This window comes from Cinclus cinclus, chromosome 1 (genome assembly GCF_963662255.1).
Source record: "Cinclus cinclus chromosome 1, bCinCin1.1, whole genome shotgun sequence".
Taxonomy (NCBI): Eukaryota; Metazoa; Chordata; class Aves; order Passeriformes; family Cinclidae; genus Cinclus; species Cinclus cinclus.
Genome location: NC_085046.1, coordinates 17515601 through 17536181, shown reverse-complemented (window position 1 = coordinate 17536181; position 20581 = coordinate 17515601). Strand labels below are relative to the sequence as shown.

General features: G+C 35.1%; 1 protein-coding gene across 1 annotated transcript in view; it reads left to right on the top strand.

Annotated features, from left to right (window-relative positions):
• Positions 1–20581, top strand: part of ARMC3 (armadillo repeat containing 3) — a 52019-nt gene that overhangs the window by 10339 nt on the left and 21099 nt on the right. The window contains exons 3-9 of the mRNA XM_062494341.1: positions 220–345; positions 1418–1486; positions 1824–1999; positions 3323–3517; positions 4162–4345; positions 9659–9811; positions 9937–10042. Of these exons, the coding sequence (XP_062350325.1) occupies positions 220–345; positions 1418–1486; positions 1824–1999; positions 3323–3517; positions 4162–4345; positions 9659–9811; positions 9937–10042 (1009 nt within the window). The remainder of the gene's footprint in view (positions 1–219; positions 346–1417; positions 1487–1823; positions 2000–3322; positions 3518–4161; positions 4346–9658; positions 9812–9936; positions 10043–20581) is intronic.

Genomic DNA, 20581 nt, shown 5'->3' with positions numbered 1-20581 from the left:
CTTTAAAAATGTGAATTAATCTGAGATACTATTAGTCCTTGAAACTATTTGACACATATTTATTTGGGGTGTAAATTAGATGATCTCCAAAGGACGTGTCAGGCGTCTCGTCTTTGATTCTACTGTCCAATAAAAGATTGTTAGTGATTTTACCTTGATTGATTAGAACTGTGAGGTTGCTGGCCTTTTTCTTGGGCTTTTAACCTAGTTCCTTTCCAGGTGACGAAAACAAAGTGACACTTCTTGGTCTTGGAGCATTGGAACATCTGTATAAACTCCTCTCGCATGAAGATCCACTTGTACGCAGAAATGCCGTCATGGTATTTGGCATCATGGCTTCTAATCGTAAGAGTCTCAAGGTTTTACTATTTTTCAGTGTGTGGTCATCAAAACAAGAGGTTGATCATGTGAAAAAATCCTATATTAATGGCCCAGAATAAATAGTAAATGATGTAAGGTTGAGTTTCAGTGGCTGTTATTTTTATAGTGCTTTGTAGACCTATATCTGGTTAATGTAATTAAACAGGTCTTAATTTGGTGAATGTTTTACCCAGTTGTCTTCCATGAGGATATCCCAACCACACTCTAAGTCTTTTCATCTACTGTTACCTGTTTGTCATGCTGCACTGGACCTTACTTTTAATTTGGCATTAGCATATTGTCAATGGTGCAGCACAAGCATGGATTTGAATGAACAAATACCTCCCATTACATCTCAAGTGGTTTTTTATTGAAAAGTAAATTAAACTCATACCTTTTTTCCTTACATTTCAACATGTTGAATATATTGATAATAACAACACAACCCTGTAGGATTGCATGAAGTCTGTTCCAAGGAGCATTACTTGATTTTTCTATCCAAGGATTGTGGTTTTGCTAGTTTGCCTTTGACAACATTAAAAATGCAATCTGAAAGTCTTTACTGTGATTTTAGTAAGACCTGTGTAATTAATGTTTTCCATTTGCTGTGTGGGCTGGAGTTAGCATAAAATTGCAAAGTGATGGCTTGAAAACTAAATAACAGAAGGATTGCTTTTAATTTGTCAATTTTAGACACAAATAATTTTAACTATTGGGGTATGACTTCTTTGGCAACTAAAATTGTGCAATAGTTTATCAGAACCTGTTAGATGCAAGTATTTTGAATAAAGTTTCAATGAAATATAGAGGAACTTAATGTGTATCAAATGTCAAAGAATGTCTTCTGCTACTTGAAAATCTCTGGTTTTTTTGTTTTTTTTTTTTTCTGGGCCCATTATGATCTTGGTCTAACTTTAGTTGCATGTCTTTCCCAGTCAGATGTTTTTGTCACTCAGGGAGTAAACATAAGTACATTTTGCTTGGAGCAGATTCTGTTTCTTTACTCAACCAACATTGCCAAACAAAAGACTTCACATTTGTATTTACTTCATTGTAGATGATGTCAAGAAGTTACTGAGGGAACTGGATGTCACAAATTCACTTATATCACAGCTAGCACCAGAAGGTACCTTACAGTATTCATTCCTTGTGCAGAAGTACAGTTAGAAATAATTTATGATTGCCATTTTATCAGATAAATTAATAAAATCTACCCTGTAACTTGTGATTTTTCCTAGGTCGTGTTAAATAGCTAAATGCTTTTATAGGAGTAGCTGTGTAGCTCACTGAGTAGTGTTTTGTGTTGTACAGATGGACCAGGATGTTTATGGACACGTTGGGTATGGTTAAAAGCTATTATTTATTGACTTCAAATAATGCTTTAAACTACTTTACTGGGTTAGTGAAAATATTGTATGCTGAATAAAACTTGATCAAAATCTTTCTTTTTTTTTTTCCCACAGAAGATGTAGTTATCCATGAGTATGCTACTCTTTGTTTAGCATATATGGCTGTTGAATATACTACTAAAGTAAAAATATTTGAGCAAGGTGGGTTAGAACCACTTATCAGACTTCTAGGTAGCCCTGATCCTGATGTTAAGAAGAATTCACTTGAGTGTATCTACCATTTGGTACAGGTAAAGTTTGCTCTTGTTTGTTGTCTTAAATTGCAGAGGCAGATAAGCTTTTGCACCTTGACCCCTGACATTCTGTGTGGGCTTACTAATTTTAAGATATTTGTTTCCTTTACTCCACAGTGTTCATCAATGTTTTTCAAACATCAAGTCCTTGCACCTGAGCCCCTGAATGTTAAATTAGTTATGAATATAGCTGTTTTTAAATTTAATGCTGTTGTCTGTATTGAATTGCAGTAAATGTAAAATCAGGATGAGGTTTAGATTTTTAAAACTAAATAATAATTTGCTTTTTTAGTTGAAAAATATTAATCTTAGTAATGAGAGTTGTAATCTGTCTGCCCAAAAGGTTGGAATTATCCTGTAAATTAAAGAACTACCAATTGCATTGTTTCTTGTTTTGACCAGCAAGTCCATAGCACAATTTAGAACATCTTTTTAATGATAGGTGAATGCTGTCAACAGCTACTTTCCATACTAGGAGGAATAGATTCGTTATTGGCTACTTGCACTAATGTCATCCATATGCTGCTTAGCAAAAGAATGGTGCATTTGTATGGCAGTTCTCTCCCATGGCTTAAGCGAATCAATTCAGTAATGAATTCAGTTTATAACTCTATCTCTTTTGGGGCATCAGAGCATGTCTATTCAGAATCACATTTTACTCTTTCTCCTTTTTTACTATCTCGCTGTCTTTGTTGCAGGGTATATCTGGATAACTGCACCTGGTGCTTGCTTATATTGATAAGGATAATTGCATGCTGCACATGTGCAATAAGCTATTTAAAAGCAAATTGTAATTTATTTATTTATTTTCTTTTTTAATATAATCAACTACTGTCTTTTTAATAAGCTGCACATTCACTGTTTAAAGTTGAAATTTTAAGTTGTCATTTTATAATTACGAAAACAAAAGAAGATATAGCCAGGCAACCATGGCTGAGTCCAAAAAACTGTTTCCTCCCACTGAGGTAAATAAAAATGGTGAAACTAAATTTAAAAAAAACTTTCTCAAAGAAGCATTTATGTTGAGGGAAACATGGTAAAATCAAGAGTGAATAGGCTTCTTTATACAGGACTAGATTTTGTAGTGTGTACTTCAGTCATGCAAAAAACCCCTAGAATTTAAGGTTTGTGGGACTTGATTATGTTCAGTTTGATTCTTAGCTTAAAAGAAATAAGTCTGCAGAACTGGAAGCTCTGGAGTATTAGCTCATTTTTTAATGTCTGAAATCAGATTTTTGGTGCTCTTTCTGTAAAGAGAGAAATTGATGTCTTATTATATGCTCTATCACTAACATTCTTTGTTGGAATATTTTACTGCAGGATTTTCAAAACCGTGCTGCAGTTCGTGAACTGAATGTAATTCCACCCTTGCTGGAACTACTGGAATCTGAATATCCGGTCATTCAGTTGTTGGCCCTTCAGACCTTAGAATTAATTAGCAAAGACAGAGGAACCAGGATATTACTGGGAGAAAATAAGGGATTAGATTGCCTTCTGAATATACTGGAAAAAGAAGTATGGTTTACTTGCCTTAAAAGTTTTTTTTGTTCTGGGTGCTGACGTTTATATGACTAATGAGAAATATTTCTTATTTTATGGAAGAGAGATATAAGAACAAAGAGTTACCTACGTGGAGGGAACTATGATGGAAACAGGATAAGCTAGGATATCTAGCTTACTAAGAAAAGAAGCAAAGAAAAGAAGTGCATTTCCCAAAGTGTTTATTATTCAATTTTTGAATTGAGTTTACTTTATATAATGGCTTTAGACACAATTTCCTATCATTGTTTATGTTAGTATGAGACTCAGTTTAGTGCTTCTTGAGTTCAGGTGTCACAATGGGAAATATAATACATGGAGGTATTAATGTTTTTTTAAAAATTTTTAACATCACAGGCCCATTCTGAGTATGTGTCTAACCTGCTTTGATGTAAATGAAAAAATTCTGGGAGTTTTAGTATTTGTAATAAATTGTGTTGAATTCTAAGTCATCATCAAATAAATTATATGAAAATATGAATTTGTAAATATGCACTTTGCAGTATGAATAATCTATCCTAAAGAAAGTTACAACAATTATCCCACAAACTTAAATGCCTAAGTTATTTTAGTCCTGATTTCAAGGGTGTTTTTTGTTGTTGTTTTTTTTTTTTAATTAGGAACTCTCTGATCTACATATTGAAACTCTTGCTGTGTTGGGAAATTGCCTAGTAGATGTGGATACTCTGCAACAGATTCAGCTGACAGGAGGCCTTAAAAAACTGGTATCATTTTTAGAAGTCTCTACTGTTCCTGATATTCAGAAGAATGCAGCAAAGGCAATTGCCAAGGCAGCTTATGACTGTATGTGATTTTTCAATTATCCATGGACATGATATTGTGTATGAAGTAAATTTTTATCCAGAATGAGGCCATCTTCTTTGGTTGATGATAGTACTTGTGCTGAGGAAAGCACTGGCAAGAATTAATTACAGTAACGAGTCTTGCCAATCAGAACAGCAATTGGATGCTAGGAGATTACATATACATATATATATACATATATGTATACATATATATGTATATATATATATATATATATATATATATATGAATGTTGCAGTTTTGCCTCAATAAATTTTAAATTTATTTTTATTATTTTATTTTAATATATTCTTGTAAAATGCTGTCCTCAAAGGAAAATGGGGCTCTGAAAATATGATCCTTGTCTTTTGTTTAGTGATGCCAGCTGACTGCCATCTTAAGCCACCTTTGCTGGCACTGTTTCTGCTTCTATCTGTTAAGACTTCATTGCAAGCTGACTTCCTTTCACATTCAACTGCTCGTCTAAATGTCAGGCAATTTCAAATACAAATTCCTTTAACAGAGGCATGAAAGGAAACCTTTCAAATGGCTTGCAGATTAATATTCCCAGGGGAGTTAAATAGTTTCATTGTAATCTTTTTATAATTATTCATCCTATAGTTCTTTTTTTATATACTTTTCTTTCATTCACCGAGGAATTCTGAATTAGGCAGAACATGCTCATCATTTATGCACACAAGAATGCTCTTTCAATCAAGCTACATTTGAAATCGCTTCCACACATTGGCTACTGAGTTGCAACATGTACCAAGTAGTGTTGTGTAACAAAATGCTATGTAACTCATAAGCTATTTCTGACTATAGATTTTACTTGTGTCAAGGGATTTTTATTACAGTAGAATTTAAATATTTCATTCATAATTCTGGCACCTTGTGGTTGAATCATGGTTTTATGTGTATTTTAAAAATACGTCATTTAATTTAATACATGGATAAAATAATCTCTCCTTTCTGCCATATTTCAGACTTCCTTTCATCTCTCCCTGTGCTATTTTTCTGATTCTTTTCTCACCTTGCTTTATTTGATATCCTGAATATCTGTAATTATTTGGATTGAAAATGATACACAGAAAGTGTGTCCGAGTATTCTGTGGGTTTTTCTGTGCTTTTGTCATTATCTGTTGGAAGCTTGGCAAGTCCCTGAAAATTGTTTTCATTAATGTTCAGGTATCAAAGATAGGAAGGGACCTTCTTATGTCAGTATTTTCTTTGTGTATTTTTCTGTGTTGTTATTTTATTATGCTACTTAGGACTGTCAGTATCATTTTTATAGTCCTGTGACAGGCTTGTAAGTTGTATGCTAAGCAGATTTATATTTGCTCCTACTGCTTTCTACTGCATCTTACTCCTTTATCATATTTATTTTCAAATAGGCATAGCCTTCTTTTCCTCTTTCACACTTTTTTTTTTCAGTTTTTGTGGCCTAATATTTTAGCAGCTGTTAGTAGAAGCATGTCTGAGCACATTTTTAAAGCACAGTTGCAAGAACCACACATAATATATTACAGTACTGCCTATGATCTTATATCATGGGATGTTACCGTCAGTGAAGATGCATCTTCTTGTCATGCTTCTTTACAAATGGAGTCAATGAGGTTTCATTATAAAGGTTTGCTCTCTTCTTCAGCCTATGACAGTTAGTATGGATGCAGCAAGCTGGGAAAATACATCAAAAGAAGATTTAAAATATTTGCTTTCAAGCTGTAGAATCTTGGTGACACCCAGTTAGGCAAAAGGAAACTTGTCCTGGTGCATTGGAAAACACAGTCCGGTAAACTTGCTGCTCTATGTAGTCCCCAAAAGCACTGAATGTTTCAGCTACACAGAGATACTGGTCTGAAGGCAGGCTTGCAATGGAAGGAAAAGGCCATTGTAAGAAAGAGCCCAACTGCAAAAAATAAACAAACATTTTCAGGTTTTGTTTTTTGATTGGGTTCTGGTTGTAAGCACACTAAACCCTATCCAAAATGCAACACTAATGTACCCGATACTAGTACTTGCCTTGATGTGAATCCAGTATAATACAACATAGCTCTTAGTTCTGTAGTGACTTTTTAATTAAATTTGCAGTACCTACACCTACATTCTTCAAGTTTGATAATCATGGTTGCAATTTACCAACATTTCCTCTATATTTGGGTAAAAAATGCTGCTTTTCATTGGAATGAAAAACCTACTTCTGCTATGACAGAACATGTATCTAGCTGTTTTTTTTTTCATTCTGGCAGCTGAGTATACAGCAGTATCTGGTTTTGAAATTATTGTTGACAGATGGAATTTGATTTTAGATTGTTTTTTTTCCCTGATAGATGTGATCATTGCAAGCAGTTTTGTTTTATGTCTCTTTCAACCCTTTGGAAAGGGACTCCTGTAACTTGGTGTTGTTGTTACAAGATATATTTATCCCTTAAGAGGTATTCTCAGTATCAGAATAAATTACATGGTATAAATATGATATTCAACTTTAAATAGCATCTTTAGGATGCTGGTTTGTTTAAGTACAAGAAAATGGATAATATTTCTATATATAATCATTATGCCTTTGTCCCTGAATTTTTTTTTGTTCTGTAACATAATTTTGTATTTAATGTAGAATTTATTGATGATTTTGTTTTGTATGCTCAGAATTACAATGGTGAATTATACTGTGATTCCTGCCTTGCCCACCAAATAATGCAGTCATTTCAGAATGCTAAATATCATCTAATGTTATAAATTATTGAATGTCTGTGAGTGGATTGTCTGGACTGTTGATTAAGGAGAGCCTGGTTTTCCCCTGACGATGCCAGACACACCAGCAACAAGAAAATGCTGTGGAGTGTGTATGGAGAAAGTGATGATCACACTTGCTCTGCCAAACTTCTGGTTTGAAGCTCTCCACATTCTTTCTGTGTATCTTAGTGCATCTCATGCTCAAATGGAAGCACACTAAACATGCTCTGTAGCCTGATTAACAAATGCATTTCATAAAACAGATCTTTGTTTATCTGTGTTAAGATCAGTGGGAGGTCATGATACTATTTAGCATTGACTTTTTCCATTTGAAATTGGTATAAATAATTCCATAAGATGGTGACAATGACCTGAATAGTAATCAGCAGAACTCAGATTGTGGTTTTGGGGTAAGAAGGGGAAATAGGAAAGAAATTATATTGAAAAATAAAGGTTGTCTCACCCCGGGTTCAGTGTATGAAAATCTGGATGGAACAGTTGATACTGCAAATTCTCTTAGTTCATGTGCACTTGATTTTCCTTCATGTTAAATCAATGTATTCAAATTACGTAGGGGTCATGAAATTAATCACTATAAAAATGCTGTTGGCACTGACATATGAAGTACTTCAGTATAAATTATGCTTTTCGGTTGTGCATTCTTCCTAGTCTGTAGTAAAGGACACAACGGAAACAACTCATACACACAGAGAGATGATCAACAGAAAATGTACATCCCTTAAATAGAATTGGCACCTGGATATTGAAATGTTAATAATTTTCATTGATCTAGCTACCTAAATGTGCATGCATGCTCTTTATCATAAGTTCAATTTCAAAATTTGTTTTTATACATTATGATAAAATTATTTTTCTGTTTAAAGTATTTTAAATTACTATTTTCACTCATTAAAATTATTTATTAATATTATTATTTCATATAGGCATCAATCATTTTTAAAATAAATGCTTACCTATCATCATAGCTGCTTTTAAAAGCAATAATGATTTTTAAGAAAATCTGTAAGCAAATAAGTAACGTGTTGTACAATAAACAAATTACTGAGGCAAGAGGAAGCTGTAGAGATCATTATTAGAGATTATGGACTACCTTGGCAAGCAGCAGGCCAGCGACATACTGGATAACTTGTCAAAATAGTCTCTTATCCCAACTGAGGCCTTCTATTGAGAGCTGGCTGATAAGCATCAAGGTTGTGGCCAAAGTTCTGCTGACACTTAAAATCCTCTATTTTATTTGTTGCATCTTTGTTTTATGATTTCATTTGCATATCTGAGGATTCTTAAAACTGTTTAGAACTGAGCTGGAGACACTGACTACACCTGTCTCATCTCTGTGCTTTGAATCATTTCTGCTCTAATTGCATTTTTGATCAAATTTGCTTTTCATTGACTTTGTGGACCTGTATTTGTTTACTTTTATTCACTACAGATTCAGATTTATCTAAAAGAATACTTACAATATTTTTTATTTTGTCTTTAAGTTTTGGGGTTTTTTTGGTTGGGAGACAACAATCCAACCAGGGGAGCGATCCCTCAGGACAGTAGCAAGCCCTGGTAAAATTTCTAAATATTTTGCAGTCATGCTGATTTCTCAGTTCCTGAAATTCTTTAATACATTCCAAAATTCTACTATATAGATATGACTTCCAGCATGTAATTAGTCTGGTTTAAGTTATACATATGTTTTAATGTTTATTGAGTCTCATTGTTGAGCTTCTGTGCTGTCCAGCGCCTTTCTGCATGAGAAAGTTTATTTTGGGGATCTTTCTAAGAAAAACCTGCATTTCTGATATCATCAGTTTTGAGATGAGGGAGTTCATTGGTTTATTGGTATCCACATGCAGATGTTTGTAGATACTTTGTGGGTGCTGTGTGTTGTTACTTGTGCAGAGGAAGGAGCACCTCTGTCCTTCTGCAGCTGCTGCCAGTCAGTGCAGTGTAGGTCAGCAGGGAACACTGTGCTAAATGACAAAATTCAAATTCTCTGCGGAATGGGTGTTAATGAAGAACTACAAGCTGTGCAGAGATCAAAATTTTCTTTGTAATGCTCTTTGCCTTTTTTTTGCTATTTTAATACATTGAGTGGTATTTCACCAAGTTCAATTGTACATTTACTGGTGTGTTCTTCAGTTTTATGCATTTGGATTTTGTTAGCATAAACTGAAGTTCAGCACAATCCTGAGTAAGCGTGATCTGTTGCACTGGAAAAGCTGTTTCCATCAAACCTGTATTCTGTGGTTTTAAAGTCTTGCAGAGAACAAACTTTGCATTCTGTTGGGCTATGTATATTTATACTGTGTTTAATAGTAGTTATTTGGGCTTGGTTCAGAGTTCAATGAAGCCTAATCCAGGAGTTGGATTTGGATGATCCTTGTGGGTCCCTTCCAACTCAGGATGTTCTATGATGGGTTTTGGCTCAAGTCCTTTGTGCACATTTCTTAATGGCTGGTGCCTCTGTTACCAAAATATTTCCAACAGCTAAATGAAATCAAATTAATGTCCTTTCACCGATTTGGAAAACAAATACAGATTAATACTCTTGATATTTCTCTTTTCAAGCTGAAATACGAAAAATCTTACATTGGGGAGAGGTTGAGAAATTTCTCCTAAGCCTTTTGGAAACTAACAGTGATGAAGTTAAAGTTGCTGCTTCCCAAGCCATTTCTGCCATGTGTGAGAATATAGACAGTAAATGTGTCCTTGGACTTCAGGGTAAGTAAGGTGGGAAAGGATGAAATGTGAATTTGGTTTTTTTCTGTTTATAAGGAGAGTATTAAAATTTTGCAGACTCCCATGGTTTATTTAAATGTTCATATATACAATTATTTCTTTCAAAGGGATTCCCCAGCTAGTACAGTTGCTAAGCAGTGATAATGAAGAGGTAAAAGAAGCTGTAGTGACAGCATTAGCTAATTTGACAACAGCCAGTCCTAGAAATGCAAGGTAAGTCTGCCATAATTCAATTATTATTTAAAACACTCATCTGCAGTGATAATGTTTCGATTTTTAAAGAATGCCTCATTTTGTCCTTATCCTACAAGGCAGGTCTGTTTGAATTTGACTCTAAGACACTTTTTGGTGCTTATGAGTCACCTGGAATAGCTTGGTTCTCATCAGTGTTACAAGACTTGTGCTGTCTCTACTAACGTTAGCTTTATCAAGGAAAGGTATGAAGCAGATGTAATGAAAGCAGAGATATAAATCATGTTTTGAAGAGAACATATGAGCAAAATGTGCGTTGTAATCTAAAGCATTCGATGTGGTGTTCATTTTTAAAATCCCAAATCATTGATATATTTTAAAACTTGATGGTTCATACAACCTTTATGACTGATCTAAATCTATTCTTTGCAGGGAATAGATCTCCTCAATATGGGCATTGTTTTACTCTTCCTTTTTTAAAAATTATTTCCCAGGTAATATAAAATTCTTATAGTGCGTTCTCCGAAAGAAAAGAAATGTACCTTCAGAATCCAAAATTACTAACAAAGGTAACAATGGTTAGCTCATTATATGTTCCAAAACAATTATATCAACTAAAGTCTACTGTCACATGCAGCATTGTTTTATCCCAACTCTATTAAAAGTCCTGTTCAGGGAAAAGCAACAGAGCAGTGTGATGTATATGAGCAATCACATGTAATTACAAGCAAACAAACAAACAAAAAAATCCTTTAAAATTTCCTGGAATATTCTTAAAGAAGTTGTAATTGATTCACAGTCATTCTTTGAAATGAAAAAGTAAAATAACTCACAAAATAAATAGTTTCAATTTATTGATTCAGCTCTAATAGTCCCTAGTATTCATTTAATCATGGAGCAATAATTTGACACAAGAGAATAATACTCTGTTCTCAGATTCACATAGTACATTTTTTTTGTCTGATATTCTGCTCTCCTCATGTGCTGGACTCTTCAGTTGGTGTCAGTGGGAGTCACACACACATAAAACAAGCACAGTGCTGGAGTCCAGAGGTCAAACTTTCAGCTCCACTACAGCTGGTTTTCGTAGTGCAGCCCTTTGAGGTTTCACATTGTGGAAAGGGGATCTCTGGAGAGTTTTGAGTTGGTATAGCAGCTTATGCCAACTCATTCCATTTCTTTTGCTAAGGAGATAGTCAGGACATTGTTTAGCTCAACTGCTGGAACAATTCTCTGAGACCTCAGGCAGGGAAATAGCTGTCTCTGTTCCTCTGCATTGTAATGAACTCCGTATTTGTTTCTTGCTGGGCAGAGTCAGGAAATTGTAAAGGTGGCTTACATATACTTCTCTCTCCTCACAATCCAGCTTCAAGTACAATATGGAAGCACCAGATAATCTAATCAGAGGTCTTCTGTGAAAATCAGGAAGCAATAATTTACATTAAATATGTATATTGGATGAATTCCATATGACTATATAATTACTTCAAAGCTTCATTTCTAAATCAAAACCATTAATAAGTCACAGAAGGGTCTGAGTGTGACTAGGATCTATAAATGAATATATAGTGTAGAACCCTTAGCTGATACAAATTGGTATAGTTCCAGCTCACTGACTGACTATCAGGCCCATATTTATTTTACACTCACATAATAGGAAAAAAAAATAGTTTGGAGAAAATTCATTCCAGATTGAGTTACCATAATCATATTTCATACTAGAATGTTTCATTTATATGTCCTGTAGACCACTGAAAATAAGTGTATAAATAATGAAGATGCTGATGCACTTTTATAATAATGTAACTTCGCTGTGTGGTTATGTTGATAATATTCTGATCTCAAATGATACTGATGAGACTAGTGCCCTTTTATCAGTTACGTATTAGATTCTTGGTATAAACCCTCCAAGAATATAAAATCAGAAAGGTAGTAGCAGCAGGTGGACCTTATGTGGCAAGAACAAAATGGGTCCAGTGATGGGGAAGACTATTTGCTGCAAGTGCTTTCACTTTTTGCTGGCCAGTCAAATAATCAACCTTGTTGAACTCATATGCATGCATTCTGCTGTATTTCATTTCATGAGCAGTTTTCTATGTTATATCAATTGAAGGATGTGTACTTTGCCCTTTTATTTGGTACAATATATATATTTGAGGATATAAAATGAATACAAGGTGTTGCTATTTTTGCTGGAGATTTGTTGTTCTTATTAGGAATATCAGAAAGTGCTGCCAGCTTTTCATATAATACAGAAAAATAATACAATTTAAAGCAATTGTGTAATTAAAACTCCTGCCTTAGGTAGCTCGTAAAGACAAAGTCTTCCATTGATTAATAGCACAAGAACAGCATAGGCAATGGGCAATACTACCCCCCACTAATGTATATTAACCTTGACCTTTAGGTGCTTCCCCACAGCAATGAAAGGCTAGTTCTATACCCCTACCTTATCAATCCTTTGTTTCTTAACTGAGACAGCTAATAAAGGTGTCAAATATGGTGGAGCTTTGGTAATTAGAACACCTGTTCACGATGAATGGGACAGAGACCAGCTTGTCATTTGACACAAGTCCTCAAGCAAACATGATCTGGCAAAAAAAAAAAAAAAAAAATTACTCTGCTTCCTGTAGTATTTTAACCAAATAGTCTAGAGCATGAGTCCCATGCAAGTGGTTTGAATTTTCGGGTTTACTGGAGAACATGGATTTTCAATAGGATCTCTACCAGAACACATAGCAATTAATATAAATAACTTCTAAAATATTTCAGCATTTAAGCTTTTGCTGCAGAGCTGATGTTGTGTCCCACTTCAACAGCACATAGGAAAAAATACAGTGGTCAAATGCCTCATTAGTTTACAGACTGACACCCTCAGAATATGTTTTTATAAGAATGTTACCATAAGGACAGAGTTTTAATGCTGATCAATATTGATGATAAATCCTTGTAAACTTGTGAATAATTAGTCTCAGTAAAAATGAAATTACAAAGTACATTGCAGTTTAAAATCCCATATGCTCATTCTAACATGTTATGTTACTATGTGTGCATAACTCTGGAGTCATCCTTAATATCTATGTCAGAATTTGTTTTTGTGGTCTGCTTCTGCAAAAAAAAAAGAGAATTATGTTCAGCTGGGTATTTGCATCCATCTTTTCTATCACAGATCTTTAATCCAGAGCAACAACTTGCTGTATTGAAAACTGTATATGATTATTTGGACAGCAGAATGCCATTTAAAGAATCTCTGAAGCTCTCTGTTTTTGCTGTGTCCAGGCGTCGGGCAGTGTGGCCGCAGTCACTTCAGTAATGGATGTGATGCACAAATAGAACAATTGTGCACGAACAAAGAAACAGCAGCGTCATCTGTTGGGCAGAAAAATAAGTGGTTCTGTGCCACACATCTAATCCTGGAACAAATGGCTTACCTCAGCCTCTGCCTATTTTTTCTCATTTAAAGTATAATCAATTATTATCGCTTTTCATTAGGATAAGATAATCATGTTAAATATAAATACAATATTAGAAGTAGCACATAGAAATAAACTCTCATGTATACCAGTTAGTCCGACATTAATTTGACCAGCTCTTTTCTTCAGTATAGTCGTAGCACAAATGCCATTTCTAATAGCTGCCTTCATAAATCTGGCTATGTCTGAATTCTGAGCACCTAATGGAATTGCCACTAAAGAAAAACATGTGCTCTGGAATTTAGAACTTTGTACTGGACATGAAAACTAATTAGTAGCCTCAACAATATTTGTCCTAAATTGTTTATTTTAAGTGCAAAATTTATAGCATTCAGTTAGAATTTGGTCTGGGGGCAGAAGGAAAAGGATGTTTTTTCTTCATCTGTACCAAGGGCTGCAGGAGGTGGTGGTACGTGACAGACTTATGATGGAATATTTCTCCTGGGGTTTATAATAAATGTCATGTGACAAAATTCTGTTTTATATCTGGATTCAAGATAGTAAAATATCATCCCAAAATTTACAAAGTCAGCAAGCTTTATGTTATTTAATTTTCTAATTCTTAAATCTTTCACAAGAATCAGACAATCTATTTGAATTTGCAAAGGTTATGTCCATTATAGGCAGTTCCAGGCATTAGTGCAGCATCTGAATGTGTGCTTTCTCAAATGTGTCAAGATTATCAAGATTTGAGAGTAATTTGGGATAGGAAGAGAGGTTGGGAACTCACTGGTTATGGACAGTGCCCAGTGAGGAGAAAGCAAGTTGTTCCCTTGACTTTAGTGGGTGCTACATCTATTATTCCAAACTGAAATTCGTATACTGATCTAATGACTCAAAATACATCCTCAGTCTGTTTCACTTCTAGTGAGAGTGTCTCACCTTTTTCAACGGAGACTTACAGTACACAACAGATTTTTGAATTGTTTATGAGACAAGTATGGCTGTCAAGGAATAAAGTTGAAGAACATCCAGTTTTTCTTACATTCCGAATATTGTTGTTAGTATTAGGAAGTAGTGATTACTACCATTAGGTAGTATTATCACGAGGTAGTAATCTTCTCTATTAGAAAATGGGAAACTTAGTAATAGCTTTTCTCTTTCAAGACTGTAGAACCTAATTCACATAAATACTAAAGTGTCAATATTATGTAAGATAATACATTTGCATGAATATATGTGTTTATTTATGAGAACAGAAACACGAATTTCTAGAACAAGAGCTATATTTAATAGCATAAAAAGGTGACAATCCACTGTAGGTTTTGTATTTTTGGGGTTTAATAGTTCTTTATGACATAAGTTTGTTTTTCTAAAGGAGGAAATCAACAATAGAATGCTGCTGGCTGTATTGTGTAGATGTAATATGTTTTAATACTGACCCCTAGTGACAGAATTATATTTTTGAGCTAATGTGCTACAAGGTAAAAGTTTTTGAGTATTATGGGTCGTACGTACTGTCACTTTTTTACATTGGCATCCACATCTACATCCCGTAAAATACAGTTATCTCAGGCTACAAACAAGTTCCTCTTTTTACTTTCTCTTACTGTATATCCATATTGTGTTATGTACTGTAAAAAAAAATAAAATTAAAAAAAGACAACAAAGTCATTACCAACTACCTAAGAGCTCACAAGCTTTTCCTTGCGAGTTACATCTTGACTTCCATTGAAAACTGCAAAATGTTTTCTGACAAATTTCTCTCTTGGCAGAAAAGCTGAGTTAAGTCCTGTGTCTGGGATGTCACTCAGAAATGGGTTTCCACTAGGACTTTAACATCACATCAGATGAATGGTACACAACCCATTGACATAGGTCTGAGCCCTGCTGGCAGTCAAAAATCTTCCATACATCCAGCTGTTGTATTTTTCTCTTAGACTGGGGAGGCGTGGCTGTATGCAAAAGTCCTTCTGTAGGCTCAGACACTGTGACAGTTTTCTTCCCAGTACAGTCCTTCTTCCATTAAAATGGAAAAAAAAAGTTATGCGTACTCCTTTTTTGCTTTTGTTGTTTTTTACCTTTGGGGTTATATTCAAGACAGAGACCAATATAGAGCAATTATCTCTATCTAACACAGATCTCATGTCATCACATCTTAAAGCACATGGAAACCTAAGTAGGTTCAAATTAGTTTTAGACAGAACACAGAACATGTCTGATCTGGGATGATGATAAATATATAAAAATTTTACTCCTTGTAGATACAGCAGAATCTTCTGGCCTGGTTGTACACCCCTACTTTCAAAGCCTTGCAGTATGATCACTGTTTATTGTAGCTGTGGATGGCTGGAATTTCACTCAGAGCATGTTTGTTGTCACCTGTAACGTCCCATGATAGATTTCTGTGGGATCAGGTGTAAACTTTTCCTTCCCAGATGGAGGCTCCTAAGCCTAGGAGAGAAAACTCTTTCATGCAGTGGCACAAGTATCATGATTACTCTTGAATGTGTATCCTTGCAGTCTCATTCAGTGATATTCACTGAGATAAAGTATGCTTTTTATTAATTAAAAGTGGCAAGGGTTATTTTACAAATAAGTAAATATTTCAGACAAATGTATTGGTGCTTTTGCATGCATGTTTTTTTTGTAGTAGATTTCTAAACTAAATTATTTAAGTTTATGTTTTAACTTACTTGAGTAAAGTGTGAAGTTGTTTATTTAAAGTGTCTGTAAGGAAATTTCAGGCTTATGACTGACCATGCAAACTTAATTCTGCCCTGCTGTGAATTTAACCTGTGCACTGACTATGGCATGTTGTCCACTTGGACTGTCTGATAAAAATAAGCTTTCACAAGTAACCTTAAAATTTTGGCATACAACCTTAGTAGTTTTATTGTAACATAGTAGTATATGTGTATTTTCTTAAAGATGTAATTTAAAGAGAGAAAGCATAAATTTCTACAGTCTAAATCATTAAGAGCTTGAGTTTATAACAAGGCAAAACAGACAGCTGCCATTTGAGGTATGTTCACAGTTGTCCAGAAAAGAGTTATCCAGAAGTGAAAGTGGAAGCTTGCAATCCAAAGTACTGTGTGTAGAGACTGACTTGACACAGCTCTTTTATCCTTCCTCAGCTGGTGCTTCCAAAGATGAAGAACCATGGCCTCCTCTCTCTCTGTGTTCAGAGGAATTGTGAGATCCCTGATTTGGCTTTTTTCTTTACTTCCACCTCCATGAAGGCTGCTCTGACAGCACATGCACGTTCCCTCTTGCTTTGCCTTTGCAACAATGTGGATTCCAGACTCCGAATATTTGTGCCTAGTTACTGATTTTTGCATGAACTACTTCTTGGATCAGAAAAAAAGAGAGAGGGGGATTAGTTTTTTCATGAGCTTATCCTCGCTGAAGGTGCATGGGATCTTTCAGGAGCAAAAAGGATTTCTATTGTTGAATTTTGAGCCTTCCATATAATAGTGGAAATATCAGAAATTCTTTACAAAGTTTGAAGATGTTATTATAACTGAAAGTCTCAGGCATCATGAACAAATAGTTCATTACCAATGTTCCTGTAATATTTTAAATTAGGTATGCTACAGTTTTAGAACTGAAACTGTGTAACTTCATCAGATGAGTTTGGTGATAGATGTTAGAAGATCTCTGTGAAGTGCTAAATGAGAGTCAGGTATTACAGTCTCTGCTAACTCAGTTAGCAGTTTAAGATTTTATTGCATCCAGACTGTGAGGTTTATTGAATTTTGGTTTTGTTGCAGTTTTAACCAGATACTTGTTATTAGAAAATAGGAATAAAGGCTTCAGTTCCTGAAATGAAAAATTAATATGGTTTGTTGATATCATCAGTATTTTTATTGGAGCACAAAGGGCCCCTAGATTATGTAGATCAGAGCCTCTGGCGCTAAATTCCCCTACTCAGAATAAACATACTGACATTAATTCCCCTCATATAGTGAAGAAAACAGAAGTAGTATTAGCCTTAAATAAAATATGAGTGACTATTTACAACAGTCAATTGCTTATGGAAGTAATTAAATCACGAAGTGAAATTTTGGTAAGTGCAGAAGACATTTATTGGATGGGATTATTCTGATGGCATAACAAGGCTAATGAAGAATACTAATACATTTAAGGAATGAAAAGGAAGCTATTTCTTGAGTCTTTTTCAAACTTCTGGTTATGATATTCTTAGACAGAAATTGCATAAGAGAGCTGGATCAAAAATGCCTTGTGTGAAAAAGAAGTCATGCGATTTAACACAGATAGAGTTGATTTTTAAAAATGTGTGTAATTAGATGCATAATTCTTATGCATAATTTACATGCAATTATGTATGAAAATGAGCTATGCACAGGCATAAATGGCTAGCTAAGCAGCTCACACACAATCACAGTAATTTTGCACAGAAATTAAACATGCAGTTGCAAACACATTTGAAAAAAATTAAGTCCGGCGAGGAGGAAAGATTTGAATTTTTTTCTGCACAGAAATTGCATTAAATCCTCAGTCAGGAAGAGGGGAGTAAGCACCATAGAAGTGAATAAAAATATAATTGAATATAAACCAGTTTATGTTCAGTCATGATAGAAGAAACAAAACCAAACATACTTTACCATTTTTATGAAGTGTCAATCTCACCAGTGTAAATTTAGTACAATCCTGAGTAAACAGTGGTGTCAAGCTGTACCACTGCTCTTCTCCTCTATCTCCCCTCCCCCGGAGGTTGTTTAGGTTGGGAGTTTGAGGGGAAATCGCAGTGTTTTCTGGCAGCTCTTTGAACACTCTTAGTTGCTTTTCCCTTAGGCTAGACTTTCTCTTCAGGAGGAAAAGCTAGCTGGACCATTCTCAATGCTCTAAGTAAATAATCTCTTATTTTTCTTGCCGTGGCTAGAAGGTTTGGTCACAGACTAGAGCTTTTATGCTCCTGTGATGCCAACAAAGAGGTGGTTCTTGCCGCAGAGAGTTTATAGTGCTAAAAAAAAGATAAAGTATAAAAACCCCTCAGGATTTTCATCAAATTTTTACTGCTGATTGTTTTCACAACATTCACAATATCTGAGCTTTCCTATTGCACCCCAGACAGCTGAAGCAACAAAATACTTCAGTGACATTCATACACATCTCCAAAATGTCTGTTACACGAAAAGTTTGTATTGTGAAGTTTTTGGTAATGATTTTCTTGTCAACTTCTAATTTATTTTTGCGTAAAAACAGTAAAGAAAATGTTTGGTTTTCTTCAGTCTCTCAGCATTTATTCATTGAGTCTTGAACTATCTTTTAGAGAATTTTCAAGAAAATGTCTTAACATTACAATGTATTTTTAAAATTAATAAATGAAATATTTCTTATATGACCTTTCAATATTTATCTTCCAAATGACAGCTAAAAAAATAATTAGCTATTCTTGAAATACGGTAATTTGAATCCAATCGTAATCAGAATTTTGTTGTTTCACTAAAGAGCATGCTCAGGGTCCCTAAGGTACCTGAACTATGTATATCTTGATTAAGGTAAATGCCTAACCCTCTTAGGCTAGGCATTCTGAGGATCATAATATGTGCTTATAATTTGTAACATTTCAACTGTTATAACTTTAATTTAAACTCTGCAGTTGCTAAACCTGTCTTGTATTTTTTTTTCTTCCTGTTTGTAGTTCAGATAGGCAGCTTCCACTTTTGAGGAAAAATGGTGGTGTGGCAAATGCAGTGTCCTTTATTTTTCTTCTCTTGTTGTCTTCTTTCCTTTTCCCTAACCTTTTTTCTCCTTGTTTAGGAAAGTAGGTACTTTGAATATCTTTTCCACATCAAAAAGTGTATACTTCTTTTCAGCTAAACCAAGGCTCACTTCTTCCGTGAGGATGTAGTGGAAGCACTGATAAATCACTCAGTCTCAGTGGGATGTTTCTGAAGGAGAGTGTTCTGGAGGCAGGGACAGTCTAGTGCTGATCTGCATTAAGCAAAGACAGAACTGGTAAAAGTATTCTCTGACTTTTGTTGCCTCATAATAAAAAAATTGCACTGTGCATGTCTCTGACCAAGATAAAAGGGAGCAAGGACTTCCATACTTAACTGTTGTAGTATCTCAGCACCTTAAACTTAACCATGTCCACTCTCTCAGCTCCCTTCTGTGGCCTGGGGTGACAGTGCTATTTCTGTGTTCTCCAGAGGCCTGTGGAGTAGGAGTGAGTTGAACTATGGATTCCTCATTCCTCCTTTTGAATGCATCCCTGTTACCAGGACACAGCACTGGCCTCAGATGTTCACACCCTCTTAAAAACTTTTTCTCAAAGGTGTTTGTTACCTTCAGCTCTTGTTATGAGCCACTGTCACTTTGGACAAATTCTTTTTGCCTTGTGCTCAGTTGTGCTATGTGATTATTAAACTATATGCATGAAACTGTGATTCAAAACGAGTCTGCGCAGAAATAGAATGCAGGACCGAAATAAATATGTATGATCTTCTAAATCAGTGGTTCTCAACCTTTTTGAGGTTGAGTGGCACTTGAGAAAATTGGCTGTGCTCTGTACCTTGCTGAGGTCAGGTCTGAACTCGTGAGGAGCCATCACCTTGCTCTTTTGTTAAGTGCTTGTGTACTTGCTGGTTTTATGGAAATTATAGTAAATCTGCTTATGATGTGATTGGCTACGTCATTCAGTGCTGTGTATCATTCTGTAGCCAGTCTGTTAGGGACTGTATGTTTACTAGGAGCTCCTGTGGGAGAACATGTGTATTTTTGGGTGTAGTGTAGGAATAGTAAGTCCTGTACTTACTGCAGAAATATTGGATATACCACACCTGTGAGATGCAGTGAATGCATTTTATGAGTAGTGCATCTGTCCCATAAATCCTGGAATTTCTGTGTATCCATTGTAAAGGAGAAACTTCCTGATTTTTTTTTTTCCTTCCTGGATAAAGTGTGTGTGTATGCACTGCATGATGCAGTAAATCTGATAGCTCATGGACACACCTCCCTGTGTGCAGCTCTGTGTATGTATGGTGAGTCTCACCCAAGCAGTGCCAGCAGGTACCTCATGGTGTTGTTACATGTGCTGTTAATGTGGTGTTTTCCAGCAAGCCTGTGATACATGTGGTGTACAGATCTTTCTTCCATGTGCAATCAGCATGTCCAAAAT